The 19,145-nt window shown below is 37.6% G+C and overlaps 1 protein-coding gene and 1 pseudogene across 1 annotated transcript; one reads left to right on the top strand and one right to left on the bottom strand.

Annotated features, from left to right (window-relative positions):
* Positions 1–1,055: 1,055 nt before the first annotated feature.
* Positions 1,056–6,790, bottom strand: LOC122653510 (annotated as a pseudogene).
* Positions 6,791–13,928: 7,138 nt separating this feature from the next.
* LOC122654933 lies at positions 13,929–14,366 on the top strand. The gene has a single exon (XM_043849189.1). The coding sequence runs from the start codon at positions 13,929–13,931 to the stop codon at positions 14,364–14,366; it is 438 nt and encodes a 145-aa protein (XP_043705124.1).
* Positions 14,367–19,145: the final 4,779 nt, after the last annotated feature.

Raw genomic sequence — 19,145 nt, 5'->3', positions numbered from 1 at the left:
TTTAAACCAAAGGGAAATTGATGCAAAGTAAAGTGAAATTTAATAACCAAATATGGAATGATTTGGAGTTAGATATATTGTCACATGGTGTCACATGGGGTAATGAGTAAAAAATTTCCTTTATTAAGTATGAAAATTTCACTTTCTTTCCCTTTAATACCCCTTGCAACCAAACGGAGCTTTAGGAAAATTGCTCTTCTTCAATGAGAGAGAGAGAGAGAGAGAGAGGGCATTTACAAGTCAAACCTTGTGTTGAACCCCTTCTAACCATATATTGGGAGCATTCACTTAGGAAGCCTTACAAAAACTGCCTTGAAAATCTGCCACATCGCAGATCAGATAGAAAAGATATTATGCAATGGTCACCATCTGAATGATCATAAAAGAGAATGAATGACGCAAAGGGTACAATTGAAAAAGAAATATATCCATTCTACGTAAAAGAATCAGTAAATTAATTAAAGGAAAAAGAACTTTGTGGGGGAGTGTGCACGCTGCACCCAGGTACACTGGGGGTGAAATAATTGCCCCTCCCCCATGAAATTCAGAAATGATGCATAGGGGGCATGCTCCCCCACAGAAAACACTTCCCCATTAATAAATTACGCCAGTTTAATTAAGTAGACTATTTATATATGGATGTGTCTGAATGACACCTCTAGAGGTGTATTTCGAACTTGATACGTTCTTTCATTTGCTCCTAGTTTTATTATCAAAAGGTGTTTAAGATTAGGGTATAAAAGGGTTTTAAATTTTTTTTTAAAAGTGACGTATCATTATGTAATTATTAAAATATATCATTGTCATGCACATTATTCAAATACACATGTTAAATGATTTTATCAACCTAATTGGAAAAAAATTTGTGTCGTACTACAAGGACAAAAAAATAAGGTTACAGATTATTTGACACCATGAGGGGTATCATTAAGAGAATCCCTTTATATAATGCCTATCTACATATTAAATTGCCATTATACCCTCAACATGAAAATCACCACATTTAACTCTCCAACCCTTCTCATAGACTATCTTACTCCTACAACTATCTCCAATTAACACCCCCTCCATCTATCCAACTTGAATGAATAGACCATAGGTGACTTTGCATCTTCAATTATACAACAGCAGCCTTGCTCTTCTGGTGTATGCAAACAACCACCTAGTCATCTGTCAAAGGATAATTCTGTGGCATTCAGTGATTTCAGCTATGGAATTTGTGCAATTTCGAGCAAGATTTTGTGCAGTGACTGTGGCTTTGAGAAGAATGGGCAGTGATCGCTGCCTTTGATCTTGAAGACTCCTTCAGGTGGGTTTTCCCTAACAAGCTTTTCCTGTACGTCCGGTGACAATGCATGATCCTCGAGTGTTTGTATGTAAAACCGCCTTGAACAGCCATAATTCTCGGGTGACAATGAGAGCTTCTCCATGATTGGTCCTAGAGGAATAGGTCTCATTGACACTGTAGCCAATGCTATATCCTAGCAATCACCAGTTTCACAAACATTTTATTACACATTCAATAAGGATGCCAAACAGGGTAGCTAATTAATTAAATCATACACTACCACATAGGAGAACTGGTTCCATAACAAGAAATGCACAAAGCACAGTTGAACTGTCACAATAGAACTTCAAATGTATTGGATATTTCGAGAAACTTAAAAGGAATCTGGGATCGTTTATGTTCTAAGCAACAATATCAATTAGTGGGTAAATCAAAGCTACCAAACCAGTACTAATTAAACTGTTTGTCTCTAAGGTATGTATAAGGTAATTAGATTTGTTTGTATCGTAAATATCAGCAAATCATAATATTTGGTTTCACTGGAACTTTCCAACACAGAGATTGCAATACATTTATAATCACCATAAAACTGCAGATCAGATTGTCATAGTTATTTTGTTGTGTTGGGCTCAAGCATACGAGAATTCTTATATTGAACCCATCACATGAAAGGAATAACTCCAGGCATGTCACCACAGATTTCTCCTCTCAACAAATGCTTACAATCTCATATTACCAATCTCTACTGATCCAACCCCAATAGGGTAGCTCAGTTGGCAAGGATCAATACTTCACAATTAAGAGGTCAAGTATTCAACTCTCCTTGGGGCCTACCTATCCCCCCCAAAAAAAAAAAAATTCTTCACATATCCAGTGACATAAAAGCCATAGAAAAGTTTTAAAAGGAGACCTGTCAAATAGGAAATCTTAGCTTCATTTATCACCTCTTATGCACAAGGGGCTCAAAATTTCTATGCAATGAATTCATGATTCAACATCAAAATTTTGAAGCTCTTCCTGGGCTGATATTTTAGGGAGTACTTTATATGATGTTCATATGAAGACTCTTAATTTCCTTGACACTTGTAACACAGGATCATGGCAGTGCCCCCTCCCCTTGAAAAAAAGAAGAGAGAAGGATATGGAGTGGGCATTAGCCAATCTCCACAATGAGAAAGGCATGTCTCAAAGGATTCAATTGGCACCTAACTGTGTAGAGCTTATGAGCCAACATCCTGTAGAAAGAAAATATGGAGTTTGAGGAGGATTTTATTGTCAAGGATGGAATCATATATGGCTAGAAACAGGATATGGAGTAAGTGTATAGGGCTTGAATAAAATAAAACTTTGACATTTCAACTTAGTGAGAAAAATTGAATTAGATTTATTCTACAATTATCGATGGATGATAAGAGATAACAAGTGAAACTACAAGATCAATTATACATGCATATGTTTTGATTAATGGCAAACCCACATCATAAGGTAGAACTCAGCGGAGAGAGAGAGAGCATTTTTTGTGCTAAGTTAATTAATAAGAGGGCAGCAGGACAAATATGAGCAGTTATTAAATTTGAAGTTGAAACATACCTTATCAGGACTCTGGTTGAAATACAATCCCTTCATTTGCTGTTTCTCAAGCATGAGACTGGTAGGAGGTTTATCATTCCCATTACCATACCTCAAAAGTTGTGATTCTTGCATAAAACTCTCGACAGACCCTAACTGCAAACACAGATTTACACAGTAAGAATACACAAATAAGGGCAAACGCCATAATAAAACAGGCACCAAACAGAAAAATAGTATGTGCACTACAATTCAAGAGTCAGAGGTTCATTCAGCTTGCAAAAACCTCATTATGGTTTCTGTAGTACTAGCCATCATTTTCAGAAATTATTCTTTGAGAAACCGTGGGGTTAGGGCTGAACCAACCAGTTAATCTGAGACTTGCCTGGTTTATTGTTTCACATGAACCTCTAGGTGGCATTTTCCATTCACACCGGATTATTTTCAATGGAAATGATTGGTTTTGTGAAGATTTGATCAATATGCAAGCTGCCCATACACTCGGCTGATACACAGTGACCTCAGTGGACCAATTACATATGGAAAGTATACTTTAACCACCAAAGAATGAAATTTCTATCTTCCCTTGAAGGAGATATGGAAAACCACAATTTGAATCCGGTGACCTATTCGATCAGTTTGGTCAAATCAAGGATTAGTCCAAAAGTTTATACCAAAGGGAGAGTTGCTCGGTTTCCCCTTTTTTTTTTCTGCCATGGGTTGCTTTTAGGCATGAATCAAGACATGAATTACTACAGGTATGATCTGCTACCACAATGACATTACTCAGCTGGTTAGCAATTCGGGCCTATGACAGGTAAGTTATGCAAACTGGTGAGCTCGAATAATCCTTCATCTTGGCCAAGAATACTGAGAATTTTGTTCTCTTTTACAAACATAGTACCACTGAGTAGCTATGAACTACTTTCTCTGATAATTATGCAATTAGCATGACATGCTGGTTCATTTGACTTGGGCAATTCCTCAAATTAAATGTCTGGGTTGAACAATTTTTTTCTAATACCTTAAAAATTAAATTTTATTCTCCCATTAGAACCATACGACTAGGACTTACTCAGCAAGTAAATTGTAGGCTCATGATCACTCAGCATATCTTAGTCTCAGCCAACACCACTAGTCATGAAATTTTAAGTTAAACACAACTATGCTCCAACACCTTATGAGAAAATAAATTTGATTCTTTGAGCATTGAAGGATCAGGGGAAAATAAGCCATAACTAGATATGATTTAACCAACCTAAGTGACTTGATGAAATCTTCATGGTTAGTATGTAGAATGTACCAATCCTTATAGTGCAGAACAAAACAGTCAACCCATTGCCAGTTTTAGTTTTTTATTTTGAGAAGCATTACTTAGGGTTCCTCAACACACATGTTTTGGACTCAATAGAACTTAGGTTGACTTGTACTGTATTTGGCCAAATCTTACTATGCAGTCAAATTGAAAAGCTTGAGTACCAAAGAAAAAATGATTTTTGGCACACTATGAACATGAATTATGCACCTCTTCAGCAAAAATATCAAAAGGCTTCTGGCCATCTGCCACCATTGTACCACATAGAAAAATGGCTTTTGAAATTTTCTTTGGGTAACACTCCAAAACGTAAGAGATGCTTGCACCTCCACAACTATGACCCACCAAAATAACCTGTATAAAAACTACACACATCACAATATTCTCCACAATGATTGTAAGGACATTGCTTAGAAGAGACATACAAATCATGGAAATCACAAGTGTCCCCCACCTGTTCATCCTCAGGAAGGTTATGTAGATAATCAACTAAGGGCTTCACATAGTCTACCAAAGTTGTTATACTGTTGGGATCCGTCTGATCAATTCCCGATCCCGTTAGATCTAAGGCAATGGGAAGCAATCCTACTTCTTCCAACAAAGCGATAGTCTTGTACCAACACCATGCTCCAAATCCTGCTCCATGAACTAGAACAACTTTCTTTGTTTTGAGATTCTCCAGAAATTCTGGGACCTGCACAGGATATCAAATAGTTACAATTTTTTTTTCTTTTAAACGAAGAGAAAAAAATATTGAGATACTGAATTATTGATATAATGGTAGGGTCCCCACCCTTCCTTTTTGGAATGAACTTCAAACAAGTTTTCATGGATCATTGGATCCAACCTCGAGTAGGATCAGGCCTGTCTGATCCAATTTTATACGGGAGATTGTGCTGCTTTATCGCAAAAAATTTAAGGAATAAGAAGTTTTATTTGAAGAAGAAAATATGGCATCACTGAGTTGAGTTATTGATTTGTTAAATACAATCTTTGCATTTTGGTAATGACACAGAAAGTTTTGAAGAAACTTAAATTTATTTCCTTTTCCCCTTTTGATTAAGCTGCAAAATTGGTCTAGGCAATAGACTCATTCAAGAATGAATAATATAAATAAGTTAATGGAATGTGTGGCAGACGTCTCGTCCCCCATGCACTTAATAGGACCATAGGAGATAATTTTCTACAAACACTAAGAGCATCTGGTCCCGCATCAGGAATCATGATTCCTGGATTGCTTGTGGACATTAAATAGCTAAACTTATGTTTCTGCTTTCTACAAATGTTTCTATAGTACTTTCTGGAAGTTCATTACAACTAAAATCAGAAATTAACAATAGACACAATGCAAAAACAACCGCAGTCATCTATCTCTATTACTCACTCCAACTACTGATCGGTCTCCGATCAGAACATTAAACGAATTTCTCTCTCAAGTTCATCATTCCATTGAACCAAAATTGAGAACCTAACTCAAATTCTCAAATGTAGCTTGAATTGGTTAACTGGATCTTCAACATAATGTTGACAATAGCTCAAATTCTAAAATCTATGAGAGCTAAGATAAAGTACAATTCAAATATGGAAAGAAAGGACACAAGACAGTGAATAGCCTTAAAAAGTCAAAGGCAAGTTTCTGATGCAGCATCCAAGGACAAGAAGAGAAGCACTTCTAAAGGCCGAAAAGAGTCACGACATCTTATAGATGGAACTACATGATTGCACCCTTGAAAGCTCTTACACCGTAGGATTTCTCTTGATGAGATCAACTTACTTGGCTAACAATGATGCTAATCCTAAAGCTTCAAAATTATGTTTTTTTCGAATGTTTGGCAGGAAAGAGTTGGCAGACAGGTCCAAGACCATGATAACGAAGCAAAAAAGCAGAATTCTTTCTCAGTGATCTTGCAGATGCCCTTTTGAGCTTTCACACAAACAGTGAAAGTTCTTCTTTTTCTGTTCATCTTTACGAAATTTTTTCCACTCGCACACAATTTTAGATTTGATAAAATAATTCGTTTCCCATTTTTCTACTGATTAATATGCTTCCATATTTAGCTAAGAGCTTCAATATTGAAGTTTGCTAAATTTGTTCATTTCAATAGAATTTATCATTAATGACCACAGTTAGCCAAAAGAGCAAAACTTGTTTCCAGTTTTCCAAACAAACTGAAGAACAGAGAAGAGATTTTGGTTTCAATCAAACCAACCTGTTTTCCATTGGAGAAGGAATCAGAAAGCGTCCTCCTGCGAGAGCTTGTGGACCCAAAACCGGGCGCTTGTAGAGTCAATTCTCCTCGACATGGATCCATCGAACCTCTGCGACATCTGGTGCTGATGAAGTGCAATCGCCAAGGCTTGTCTGTGTACGAGCTCCTCTTCTGCCGGCATTTTCCGCTGCGATCGTCCATGCCTCATACTCTTCGAACCTACTTCCATCCCATCCTTCTTCTTCATGCACATAAACTTGTTACCCATTTTAGAACAGTTGAAGCCCAATAAAACCACGAACCACTAGGCCTACCTCGCCGGAAAAATTGCCGAAATTAAGAAAAATTACTGCAGGAGAGCAGTAGGGAACGAAGTTCTAAAGAAGACCCAGATGGGATTTCGCAATCCTTAGTCGAAAAATAGAAATTATGAATACAACTACTAACCAGTCGGTCTACTTTACTGGAAAAACTGCAGGAATTAGGAAATTTTGCAGCAGGGGAGCAGGGGAGCAGGGGAAACGACGTTCTGAAGATAACCCATATGGAATTTCGTATTCTTTAGTATGAAGGAATGAAATTCGGGTGAGAGTGACCGTCAAAAAAAGATATTTCTGGTTGAAGAAAGGAACAAAGTTGAAAGCTGAATCTGGTATTGTGACTGAAAGCGATCTAAAACAAACCCATCTGAAATGGGTGCAAATTAAAAGCTCTTACTTCAATGGTACATTACAGAGCTTTTGATCTAGTTGTGTGACTTTCTGTCTCCTTATGACTCTTCTGTCCCTTCAACTTCGTCTTGTCTGGTTTTAGAGATTTCAGGATTTTACTGCTGCTTTGGTTCTTCTGTTTGCTGCAACTGTGGAGCTTCTTTCTTCATGAGTTTGCTGAAGTGCGCAGGGAGAACGGTATATTTTAGAATTTCTATTTGGGATTTGCTAACTTGTTTTCCAAAGTTTGGCTATCTTGTGCCGCCATAACTGTCAAACATGTCACGTTCAAGAGACTTGTTAACTGTTCGGTACTTCTTCTGTTGGGGAAGGATCTGTTTGGTAAACAGCTTAAAGTTGAATTTTTATCCTCGCCTACAGACGGTGCTGTAACGCATTGTGCGGCAGGTGCACAGGCCATGTGCATCATGTGGGGCCCATTATGCCACATGGCCTGTGCAGCGCCGCATGATGCGTTACAGCACCATGCTGTAACAGGAGATGATAACGATAGCGGCAAAGAAAAGTTTGCATGCAAGTGGCATTTTGATAAATGTGGAGAAAAATGAGGGCATTATAATAATTAAATAAATGGGAAGTACAGGGGCCACGTGCGCAGCAGTTAATGAGAGAGCCACTAGCATCTCGGGGGATTGGATTTTCATGAGTTCGGTTCCTCTGCACGTACCAACAGATGAACGTACATGTGAGAGTCAACCACCTATCTTATTTTTTCTATTTACAAGGGGAGAAGGGTTTTTATGGAAATAAAATTAAAATATGATTGGCTCTGAGATGTACGATCACTTGTTGTTAGTTGTTACATGCAGATGATCCATTTTCAATTTTCACTTTTCATGAGGGTGGGGCGGTCATTTCGCCCCTTGCTATGGGCGTGGCCTATGCCCGAGAACATCTTCCCTTAAAATAAAATTGCAAAAGCCATTAATATCCTCCTATTGTTTTTTTTTAACCTCTTGTTTTTTAAATAACATTATTACAAGCTTATTATATTTGATTGCATTTACCAAGTTGGTTAGTTCACATGATTCATAAAATTCAAAATATCCTTATCTCTTTTTAATTCAAGTTTAGTGGACAAAAGTATTATTTCGCTTCATATTAATGCTTCAAGGTTATGTTTGGTATACATTCCTATTGTGATAACGGTCATTCCCATTCTAAGAATGTGGAATGTGTATTCTTAACTGAGAATGAGAATATTATTTGGATACATATTTGATTAAAATTGTATTTTTTATTATAAAAGATTAGTTATTTCACCGAACACTTTATGGACAAAAAACTAAGCAAAATATGGTTGTTTCTAAACTCTACTTGTGGCATGAACCAGATTGGTTCTAGACTACAAGTAGCCGACCGGGTTGGTTGAATTCTAGTTTTTGCTATAGCAAGATGAAAATCGAAGACCATGGATTGGTCCAAATGGGTTGTTTTAATTGCTAGCATTGGTTTTCTCCGGTTTAGACTACTTTGACTGGTTTCGGTTCAATTGACCACGCCAGTCTATTCCTATGACAACTGATCGGATATTGGGCTCGACCCGGTCCATTTTATGCCCAATTTGAAAAACCACACCGACCGTTCGGTAATTTGCCACTGCGTTGCCTAGATTCATTTTGGAGAGGACTGCTAACATGCGCACAAATTCGACCAGGGCTAACGTAAGCCGAGAGTGCATGAAAGCTTACGTTTTGCTCTTGGGTGAAGAAAACCCTAAAAACCCGACACTTCACCAATTTCTACGGATTCGGGATATTAAAAAACAAAATTAAATGGACGTAAGGCACAGAAGGTGACAGTTCATCAGATTTGTCTGTGATCCTCTTCTGTCTATTTTCATAAATAATTCCACAAAACATGGCTATAATTAGGATTTGCAGGTAGGTTGTGGAGTTTTCACCAAAAAAAAATTAAAAACTTAGGTTTTGGATTCTTAGTTTATTAACTGATTAAAACCCAAAAAAAAAAGCAGCCCTATTTCGAGTTATTTTATCTAATAAATAATTTTCACGAAATAAATGGGTTGATCCAAATAGGGTGAAGAAAAACCTAACAGCCCGAATTTGTTGGATCCGACTAGTATGCACCACCGGTGAGTGGTGACTACATTAAGCCTAGAGATGTAAACGGATAGTCGAAAATCCGTATTCGATTTGGGTTCGTATTCGTTTATGATGATTTGTATTTGGAAATTCACTATTCAGAAACTATTCGAATCCGTCCGAAACTAATCAAATACAAATATGGTAATCCATGTTTCTGACCGATTATTATCCGATTCGTTTAGCTATCCGATGGTATTAAAATATCCGAAATAAAATATCCGTATCCGTCTATCCGATTAAGTTGCCTTCTTGAATTTTGTGTTTTATTTATATTTATAACTTAGTAACTAGTAAATTAGAAAATATGATTGTTTTATATATATTACTATTTGACTAGGATAGATGTTATCATATACCTATTAGAAAAACATACAAAAACAAAACAAAAAGTAGAAATACATAAAAAATGTAAATAAGACCAGAAAAAGGAATTAGGAAAGCCAAAAGTTTAGATGGAAAGCCAAAAGTCTCGATGGAAAGGTACAAGTAAAAATGTAAATAAGACAAAAAAAGATAGGAAAGCCAAAAGTCTCAATGGAAACTTGGAAAGCCAAAAACCTCTTTGAAAACTGAAATCTCGGATTCTCGGTCTCTCAACTCTCAACTCTCAACTCTCAACTCTCAACTCTCATGACTCTCCAAGTATAACCCTAAAGCTCAACGTTCTCTTTGCCTTCCATTCGTTGTGACTACAAATCTACAATCCCTCTCTCTGGTTTCATATACATATCGTTTCATGCCTTCCTGGCTCCTGCGCACATCTTCGTTGTTACAAGAGACGTCGTTCTGCATGCGCAATCACCAGTAGCATCTGTCAAAGGTAACTCTCTCTCTCTATTGTTTCATATGCATCATTTCCTTCTTTATAGCATTACCCCTTATGCCATTTCTACCATTCTAATTTCTAGCTAATCCATCTCTTGGATCGTCCTCTAAAGTCCCAGAACTCATTGTTCAGGTTGTCGATCTCAAGTCTGTCGGCAACAGATTTACATGAGTTTCTATCTTTCAGATTTTTTTTTATTTTTTTTTTTAACCGTATGAAACTGGTTGTTGTATGTTGGATTTGTTATTAGTCTTATCTACAGTATCACCTATTGCTTTATATTTGTTGGGTTGTTCCATATTCGGATACTGCAGGTTTGGTTGGGTTTTAGATCAGGCTTTTCTGTTTTATTATATTCCTTGCATTTTATGTATTATGTGATACAAAATTTCAATTCGGTTTGAAAAACGGAGTGTAATGAAGTCATTTTTAAGAAGAAATAAAGCTCAATAAATAGAAAACAGTAAACGGACAATCGGATGGTAATCGGATAGAAACATTCGGATATTTGGTATCCGTTGCTAAACCAATCGAACCGGATAATATCCGGAATCCGTTTAACAAGTCGAATTCGAATTTGATATTGTGTTATTATATTCGGCGGATATTCGGATTGAATTCGGATAGCGGAATTGTAAACAAATTCGAATTCGGATAGTACCCAATCCGATTCGAATTCGATCCGTTTACATCTCTAATTAAGCCTTACCCAATGTGGTACCTCTAGTCGCAAGATTCACCTAAGACGAGGCTGAATTGGGTTGGCAATCTTTGGTATGATTTATGTTTCTCTTTATTCCCCAAATTTCTATTTTTACAAGGGTTTGGTATGATTTATAGTCCTAATTTCTATTTAATGTAGAATAAAAATTCATTAGAATGATATCATCCCCAACTAATACCGATATGAATTGTTCGATTCAAGTGATGCCCTATAAAAAATCGATATTAGGTTGGTATCGTCCCCAGCTGAATCTCCATATCACTATGGCACCAAATCCCCGCCATGGTGCCATATCACCAAATCATTCCCATAGCGCCAAATCCTCTCCATGACGTAAAATTGCCATATCGCCAAATTGTTAAATCGTCATATTATGCTATGTTGATTGTCATGTATCCGTATCAGATCGTTTGGGGAAGATATCAATTTTATTAATATATATATATCTTTTTTTTAATCTTTATTAGTATCAATTGAGACCGATACGAAAAATCATTGTGTCAAAACATGATCGTCCCATGCTCTCTCTCTCTCTCTCTTTACTCTTCCATTTTAGTTTCAGGTTCGAGGAGAGCATCATCTACTAGAAATAACACATGTACAAATAAGATATGGAGATACGATTAGCATGCAAATTCTAATAATGGAGAGAGGTTGTGGCATACCCGAATCCATGGACAAAGAACAATCAATACATGAACTTTGACGCTCCACAACAATGGTGGCCGTCAGTCTTGTCTACCCTCTCAGTTATTCACTTTAGGAATTGGATGTTGTACACTTAATGGTAGGACTGCAACATGTTCATGTTGGGCCGGGCTTTTAAAAACCTCAATCCAACCCTGAGTCTCCTTAGTTGGGCCCAGGCCCGACCCTAATTCTAGGCCAAAAAAATTAGGGTTGGGCCTAATTGACCCTAATTGGCCCTAACTATGGGGAGGAGGAAGGGATGTGTAGGGGATGGGCCAAGCTAGGGAGAAGGAGAAGAAGAAGGAATAGGGAGAAGAGGAAGATATGGTCGGGTTAGGCAAGGCCGGCCTCAGCGTGAGGCCTCAACCCTAGCCCAGCCCTAACTCAAGGCCCTAAATTCCCAGTCTTGACCCGCCCAGGGCCAAGATATCTCAACTTAGGCCCTATTCAGGCTTGGATCGTCATGGCCAAACTTAAACTCTTACTTAATGGGTCAATGACGACTATTTGTAGACTAAGGATAGGGACCAACCCTGCAAAAAAAATTTGTAAAGTTTCAATTCCTTTCCCATTAAAGACCAATTTATATTCTTATATCAATTAAGGTGGGCCAAATCTCTTTACGAAAAAATAGGTGGACCAAGTCTTAGTGTAATATTTCATATATGATCACTTCCCACATATAGATTGATAGTTGTGAGTCTCTCCCTCTCTCTCCTCTATTTGTACGATGTTGGGTTCTCTCCCACACACTCTTTTTAATGCCATGGGCTCTCTCTCTTGCTCTCTTTTTAAAGGGCCTATTGTCCCAAAAAAGAGAATTCACCATTCTTTCTATTTTAATAGGAAACAAATAGCATACAAGATCAAAAGACAATTCTGGGACTCACTCAATCCAAGGGTGAGTACGGACTCACTAGCTCTCCAATTACAATATGATCGATTTTAAGTTCCATTTCAAAATAATCATACGGTTCATACCCATATATATTTTTTGTGTTGGGTAAATAATGACACCCACATTTAAAGGGGATGGGGAAAGAGAAGTTAGAGGGAGGAGTTACTAGACTCTGATGTCATTTACACATGATAGGGCGAAATGATTGACCTGCCCCCATGAAAAGCGAAAATCCTACTCTTGCTGATGCTTTTGCATGTGTATATTCTTATTGGCCCGTGCTGGTGCATGGGCCATGCTCTTGAACAGAATACTATTCCCTAATATAGTATTTTGTTATTATTAGTAAGGAAACTCCAGGATTTGGAGCTAATACTAGCTTGACTTTTCATTGAATGGACGAGGTAATATATATACAATGTACAAGGATCAATCAATGCTAATCTATAGCGATACAAAATCAATCAATCTTAATCTATAGCTTAGTTAGTAAGTTCGCGTATAATACATATATTATACATGTATCCAAATGTTTAATTAAAAAAAACTTATTTTATTGTATATTTTCGTATATATGGTAAAATACTCATTTTTTAAGTGCACCCGTACCATACACGTATTAAACACAAATTAAACGCATCTAATACTTTTTAATTTAAGTTTAGTTTGGTTTAAAAAAAAACAGAACTTAAAGAAGAAAAAATGCAAAAACAAAACCCACGCATAATACGATTTTGGTTTTCTTCTCTTAGAACCCTAGCCGTCGACTGCCCCCATTCCATTCCTTTCATCTTCTTCATCTCCGTTCTCATTTCAGTTCAGGTGGCCGGTAAATTGCAGCTGGGTGAATTGGCAATTGTAGAGGCAAATGAACTTCCATTGGTGATGTTAGTTCATCTTAGAGATGAGTTCATTGATGTGAGCTCATCTTAGAGATGAGTTCTAGAACATAGTATGTCTTGTTTTTTTTTCTTATGTCGGATGAGATACTTTAATTGATATTTTGATTTGTTAAATGATAATCTTATGAGATGCAATAGGGGATATTATATTGTGTTTATTTTAGTTGTGAGGTTTCTTTTTGATAAAATCATTGTCTATATGCTATTATTTTGTTTATTAGGTGGTGCATTTCTATTACATAGTGAATATATGCCCGTATTTTTGTTTATAGAGCGACCGTATTAAACATGTATTGAATTATTACCATATGCGTTTTATTATACCAAATTTTTGAAAAGTATTATTACCGTCTAGTCTGTTTAATTGCCGAACGTATCCGTTCCCATTCAATTCCCGTTCCCGAACTCACTAACTAAGATCTATAGCTATACAAAATCAATCTTAACAAATATAGTTACATGGGTGAAAATGGAAAGTCAGTGGCTGAAAAGTTGGTGAGAAAGTTGGTGAAATGGATGAGGTGGAATGTGAATGAAAAGAGTTACATTACAGTGCATATTTCAATAAATGAATTTGTCAGTAATTAAATATCTAGATTATAAGTTATATATTTTGAACTCTTGGCTAACAAATAGAAAAAACCCATAACCATAACCTTCAACAACCATGGCATCAGCAACAAAAATGGTTCTTGTAGCTGCTATAGTATTGGTTCTACTCTCTTTGTTTCAGTTTCCTTCAGTTTTAGCTGTCTATTGGAAGGTAGTAGAGGTGCATGTGATAAACGATCTGGGAATCAATAAGACATTGACTCTCCATTGCAATGCCTATGATGATTTGGGAGTGAAATCCATAGTCTACAATGGACAGTTTTCTTGGTCGTTTAGGGTGAAAACTGAAGTTATTTATCCAACTTGTTATTGTGAAATGGCGTGGGAGAGATCACCTGGTGTCCAAATATCTGGTAAATTTATTATGTATTTGTTTGAAAGGGATGATCCTTTGTGTGATAAGGAATGCTGGCGTGTTGCCTCTGCTAATGGTATATTTGCTTTAGATACCAACGGTAAAGGCCTTACAAAGATGTATGATTGGCCAAATTGAGAGAGAAAGAGAGAGATTTTGAATAATGTATGAACAAAATGAAGCTAATGGAACATTTGGGATGTTAAGCATCATAGCTAGGGGTTTGTGAATTTGTCTCCTTTTTTGCGATGTTAACTTCAATCTCTTCATTGATATCGATCCGATACCGATACGGATCAGCCCATACCCCATATCAGCTTAGATCGGTCAGTTTTACTCCTAATTTTTATTAAAAAATGATTTTATCTTTGATCTGATACCGATTTTTTATCCTGCCAATCCGATATCAATTCCCTAGGAGACGAGAGTGTAGAGAGCCTTCTTTCCATGGGGTCCTTATTAGGGCTGCAATAGGGTTGGGTTGGGCCGGGCTTTATAGAACCCTAGTCCAACTCTTAGTTCCCTTAGCTTGGCCCAGGCCCGATCCGACCCTGACTCAAGGCCTGGAATATCCAACCTTGACCTGCCTTTAGGGTCGGGTCAGACTGACCCTGCTTGGCCCTAATCATGGGGAGGGAGAAGGAAATGCATGGGCTGGAATGGGCCGGGGAGAAATTATCAATTTGATGTAAAATTACACTATAATAAAATGTATTATATCACTTATTATCTTTATATATAATATGTTATATAATAAAATATGGTTTGACGTTTAAAGTTTATAATATATATATTAAAGCATAACTTAAAACAGGACCGGGCCGGGTATAGCCCGTAGTCTCAACCCGACCCCGACTCAGGGCCATAAATTTCCAACCCTAACCCGCCCTCAGGACCAAATATCTCAACCCAAACCCTATTCGGGCTCAGGCCGTGTTTGGGTCGACAGGGCCAAACTTGCACCCCTAGTCCTTATCTTCATAGTTCCCATTTTATCAAATACGCGATAAGCCTTACTTCACACTCTTCCATATATAATGTAGGATTAAAAATTTCCCAGAATTTTCCTTTGCAAGAATCAAGATGGAGAAAGAATCAAGTTTGAAACTTGTGGGAGACAAGTAAACCAAAAAATTATTTTATGTTTTTTTAAAACAAATAAATACTAATAACAATTGGATTATGTCTCTTTATATAATTTTCCTCCAAAAACCAAAAACCACCAAATAAGAAAAGAAACTATTAACCAAGGGAAGGCAAGTAAAAAGTCTGACCAAACAAAACTAGCATCCCCATATTGTGAAATAGTTGGTTTGGTCTTATCTTCAACTACTCATTGTCTCATTTGTTTAGCATCCAAGACAATCTCAGATTCAAGAAGTGGATTGATAGGGAAAAAATCCTCTGGAGTACACCTATCTTGCGATGCACTGCAGTTCGAGTTTGAGAACTTGACACGTGAAAGATGTGACATCCAACTGTGCTGAGCTAAAGAAAAAAAAAAATAAAAAAAATCTGGATCAATCAAACTCGCACCGTATCCAACGCATCTTCCAGGTGTTGAACTCTCAATGGCAAACTACAGATTATTTTAATTCTGTATTAACGCTTTAATGTTCGATCGAACTGCATAAAGGGTAGAGTTCAGGTGCTAACACCTGTCACATTTTTTTTTTTTGCCATTTAAAGGATGAAAGTGATACTTACGGAAATAAAAGGGACAGGTGTTGACACCTGACCTATATGTGCAGGTGAAAGTACAGTGGAACTCACCTCTATAGAGTGATATGGCTTCACCCACATCCCCCCTCCCCTCTCATTTTTTTAATATTTCCATCATGACCTTTTCCATAAAAATAGAAAAAAACAAAAAAAAAAATCCTTCATCACCTGGCCTCATCTCAACCACTCAATTCAACCTAAACCACCATAGAAGTGCCTCTAAATTTAGCTCTCTGATGCATTTCTTCAAGCACCCTCTAGACTCTAGACCACAGTGAAAGAGAAAGAAGTGGAAAATGAATGGGTACTCAAAGATCAAAGTGTACAGCACCAACAAATCAAGATCTATAGATTTTTCAGATCTGTTTTCTCTTCCTGAAAGCCTCAAACCCATTACAGTTCCTTCCTCTAAAGAAACCAAACAAACAAGTGACCTGATCAAAACCAAGAATCCCAATACTCTTAAGCCATTTCCAGAGCAAGAAGAACATGAAGATGGAGCTGGAGCTGGAGCTGGAGTTGGAGATGGAGAGAGATTCGGAGTGATCTTGAAAAGAAGCTATTCTGTTTCTGCAGTTCCTCGGAGATTCAAAGCAGAGAAAAGCAACATAAGCTCACTTCAATCTGGAGTGAAAAGGGCATTCTCTATGAGGAAATCTTCTTCAATTGCAGATGGGTACTTCAAGATCCATGACCAAAATAGCCCACTTTGTTCTCCCACTGATAATGATGATGGTATGACCACCATGAAAACAAGATCCAAGAAGAAGAAGGGCAAGATCCTAAAAGCTTGTAAGAGACTTTTTGGACTTTAACTTTTTTTTTTTTCTTTTTCTTCTTCTTGTAATTGGTTACCTTGTTATCTTCTCTTTAGTTTCAGAGAGGACTTGGAGAAGAGTTGTTACAGTCTTTTTTGTTCTTGCCCTTTCAGTTTGATATATGGAAATAATCATCATTAATTACAATTCTTGTTTTTTTTTCTTTTACTTTCAAGGGACCTACATTATAAACCAATCAAGTAATCATCTTTTTTGCTTTAAATCTCTTCTCTCCCTCTCTCTCTCTCTCTGTGTCAGATTGGATTCTACTTTTTTTGTTCTGAAGCCAGTCCCAATGTTACTTGGCATATAGGCAAAGTGTGATCTGATGAAGTGAATGATAGGCCAGAAATATAATAGTAGGGAAAGGGGCTCCAAAAGTCAAACTTAGGAATTTAAATAGCTTTGGAGTAAGGCCATCTGGTTAAAAGATGTGGACCACCATGGCTGTGTTGATAAAGGTGTGGAGACTTGGGAGAAGAGAGTGGGAAGAAGTGTTTGAATCAGACAATTTTACTAATAACTACTTCATAGCATGTGTTTTCTGCACAAAACATGTGAATATGTGATGGAGCTGAGCAGAGTAGTGAGGTTGTTGCTTTTGTGTTCACATTAGAGTCTACATTGTGTTGAACGGTCAACTGGTCAAACCCAACACGAGGATTGGTAGAAACTTATGTATTTAATGGATTAGTAGAGGCGTATGTATTTAATTCCTGTTATTTATTTATTTAGTTAATAGATTCCTAGTGAAATTACTTCTTATTAAATTTCCTATCTAATAACACTCTAATACTTGTTTATGATTCTGGGGAAGGAAAAAAAGAGGGGTGGGGATTCAAAGACGCCACCCCAACTCGGTCCACAATTCATCAAATAGGAGGGTCCTTTTGGTATTTCGATGGGGAAGTTATGGGAAAATTATCTCCTTCAGTTCCCTGCCCGGCTTGGCCCAGTTCTAGTGTCTCTAATAAGGGGGGTGGACCCCACCCAAGTAGAGTGTTCGGCAGGGGTAGGGTGGTCATTGCACCTACCACCCTTGTTAGGGGCACTGGGGAACTAGGCCGGGTAGGAAACTAGAGGGTATAAAGATCTGACTTTGGTCTTGTGCGGATTAAAATCCTCTCCAATTCTTGACATGTGCAGTACGGTGCAGTTTGGGGGTGGGATGTCACTACCTGGCAGGTGGGCATCCAAAGGTCCGAGCTCAATTCAGCCATTTTTTTTTCTTTCTTTCTTTTCGATGTCCTGCCTGCTAGGTGGCAACATCCCAACCTCGAACTGCACCGCACTGCACTTTTAAGGAATTGGAGAGGATTTTTTTTTGTCTTGTGCATGGTCGTGCGACTCGTGCACAAGACCTTTTTCCAAATTAAAAAAAAAAAAAACTTCTCTATCGACTTGAACATGAAGGTTGTGTTTGGTATGCACTCTTGGAATGCATTCTAGGTCGATTTTGCATTCTCAAGACCATAGAAACAACTATTGTTATCATCCGAGAATGCGAAATCGACCTAGAATGCATTCTAAGAATGCATACTAAACTAAGATATCGAAAATTGCTTGTATTCTAGAACTTTATTTTTTTGGGTAGACTTGTATTCTATAAGTACCCTTTAAAAGTATAAGAGAGACATTTCTCATTTTATATAGGGATTGAGTTCTTCGTCCAGGACTAGGGGTGTCAATGGGTCGGGTTGGGCCGGGCCTGCACTAAACCCTAACCCAACCCTAGAGGCCTTAACCTAAACCCTAACCCAACCCAACCCTGGCAGGGTCAAGAAACCCTCAACCCAGACCCGATCCTGCAAGGGTTTTCCTAACTCGACCCGACCCTGATTGATCCTACCTTGACCCTGTCTTGACCCTGATAGGGTCGGGCCATTTCATCTTTTACTCTATAGCCAACCGTTATTAGATCATTGATAATAGTAGCAGCAAAAAAAAAAAAAACCAATCAAGAAAGCTCAAATATTTCTGATGATCAAGAAACCTCAAATATTTCCGCTGTTACAAGTTTATGAGACTGTCATCTTTCAACAACTGATCAAGGATTTCCGATGATCAAGAAAGCTCAAATATTTTCTCATGTATGATTGTATGAACTATTACTCCTTTCTATTCACCAAACAAAAAAAAACCAAAAAAGAACTGTTACCCTTTACTCTTTTGGAACGGATCCCTATTAATCAATCCATGGTTGAATCAATCAAGAATCGGGGGGGGGGAAAGAGGTAAACTCTGTAGCAAGTACTAGCGGCAGTTTTGTTGCAAGGATGGGGAAGAAAGGCCCAAATCAAAGTTAAAATTCAGGATTCAGCGAAGACCGAAGAGGTCTAAAATGTTCAAAATTTTGGGCCTTCCTTGATCTACAGGA

The sequence above is a fragment of the Telopea speciosissima genome, chromosome 3 (genome assembly GCF_018873765.1).
Source record: "Telopea speciosissima isolate NSW1024214 ecotype Mountain lineage chromosome 3, Tspe_v1, whole genome shotgun sequence".
NCBI classification, from domain to species: Eukaryota; Viridiplantae; Streptophyta; class Magnoliopsida; order Proteales; family Proteaceae; genus Telopea; species Telopea speciosissima.
Note: the sequence above shows the minus strand (reverse complement) of the source record. Positions and strands in the feature narration are given on the sequence as shown.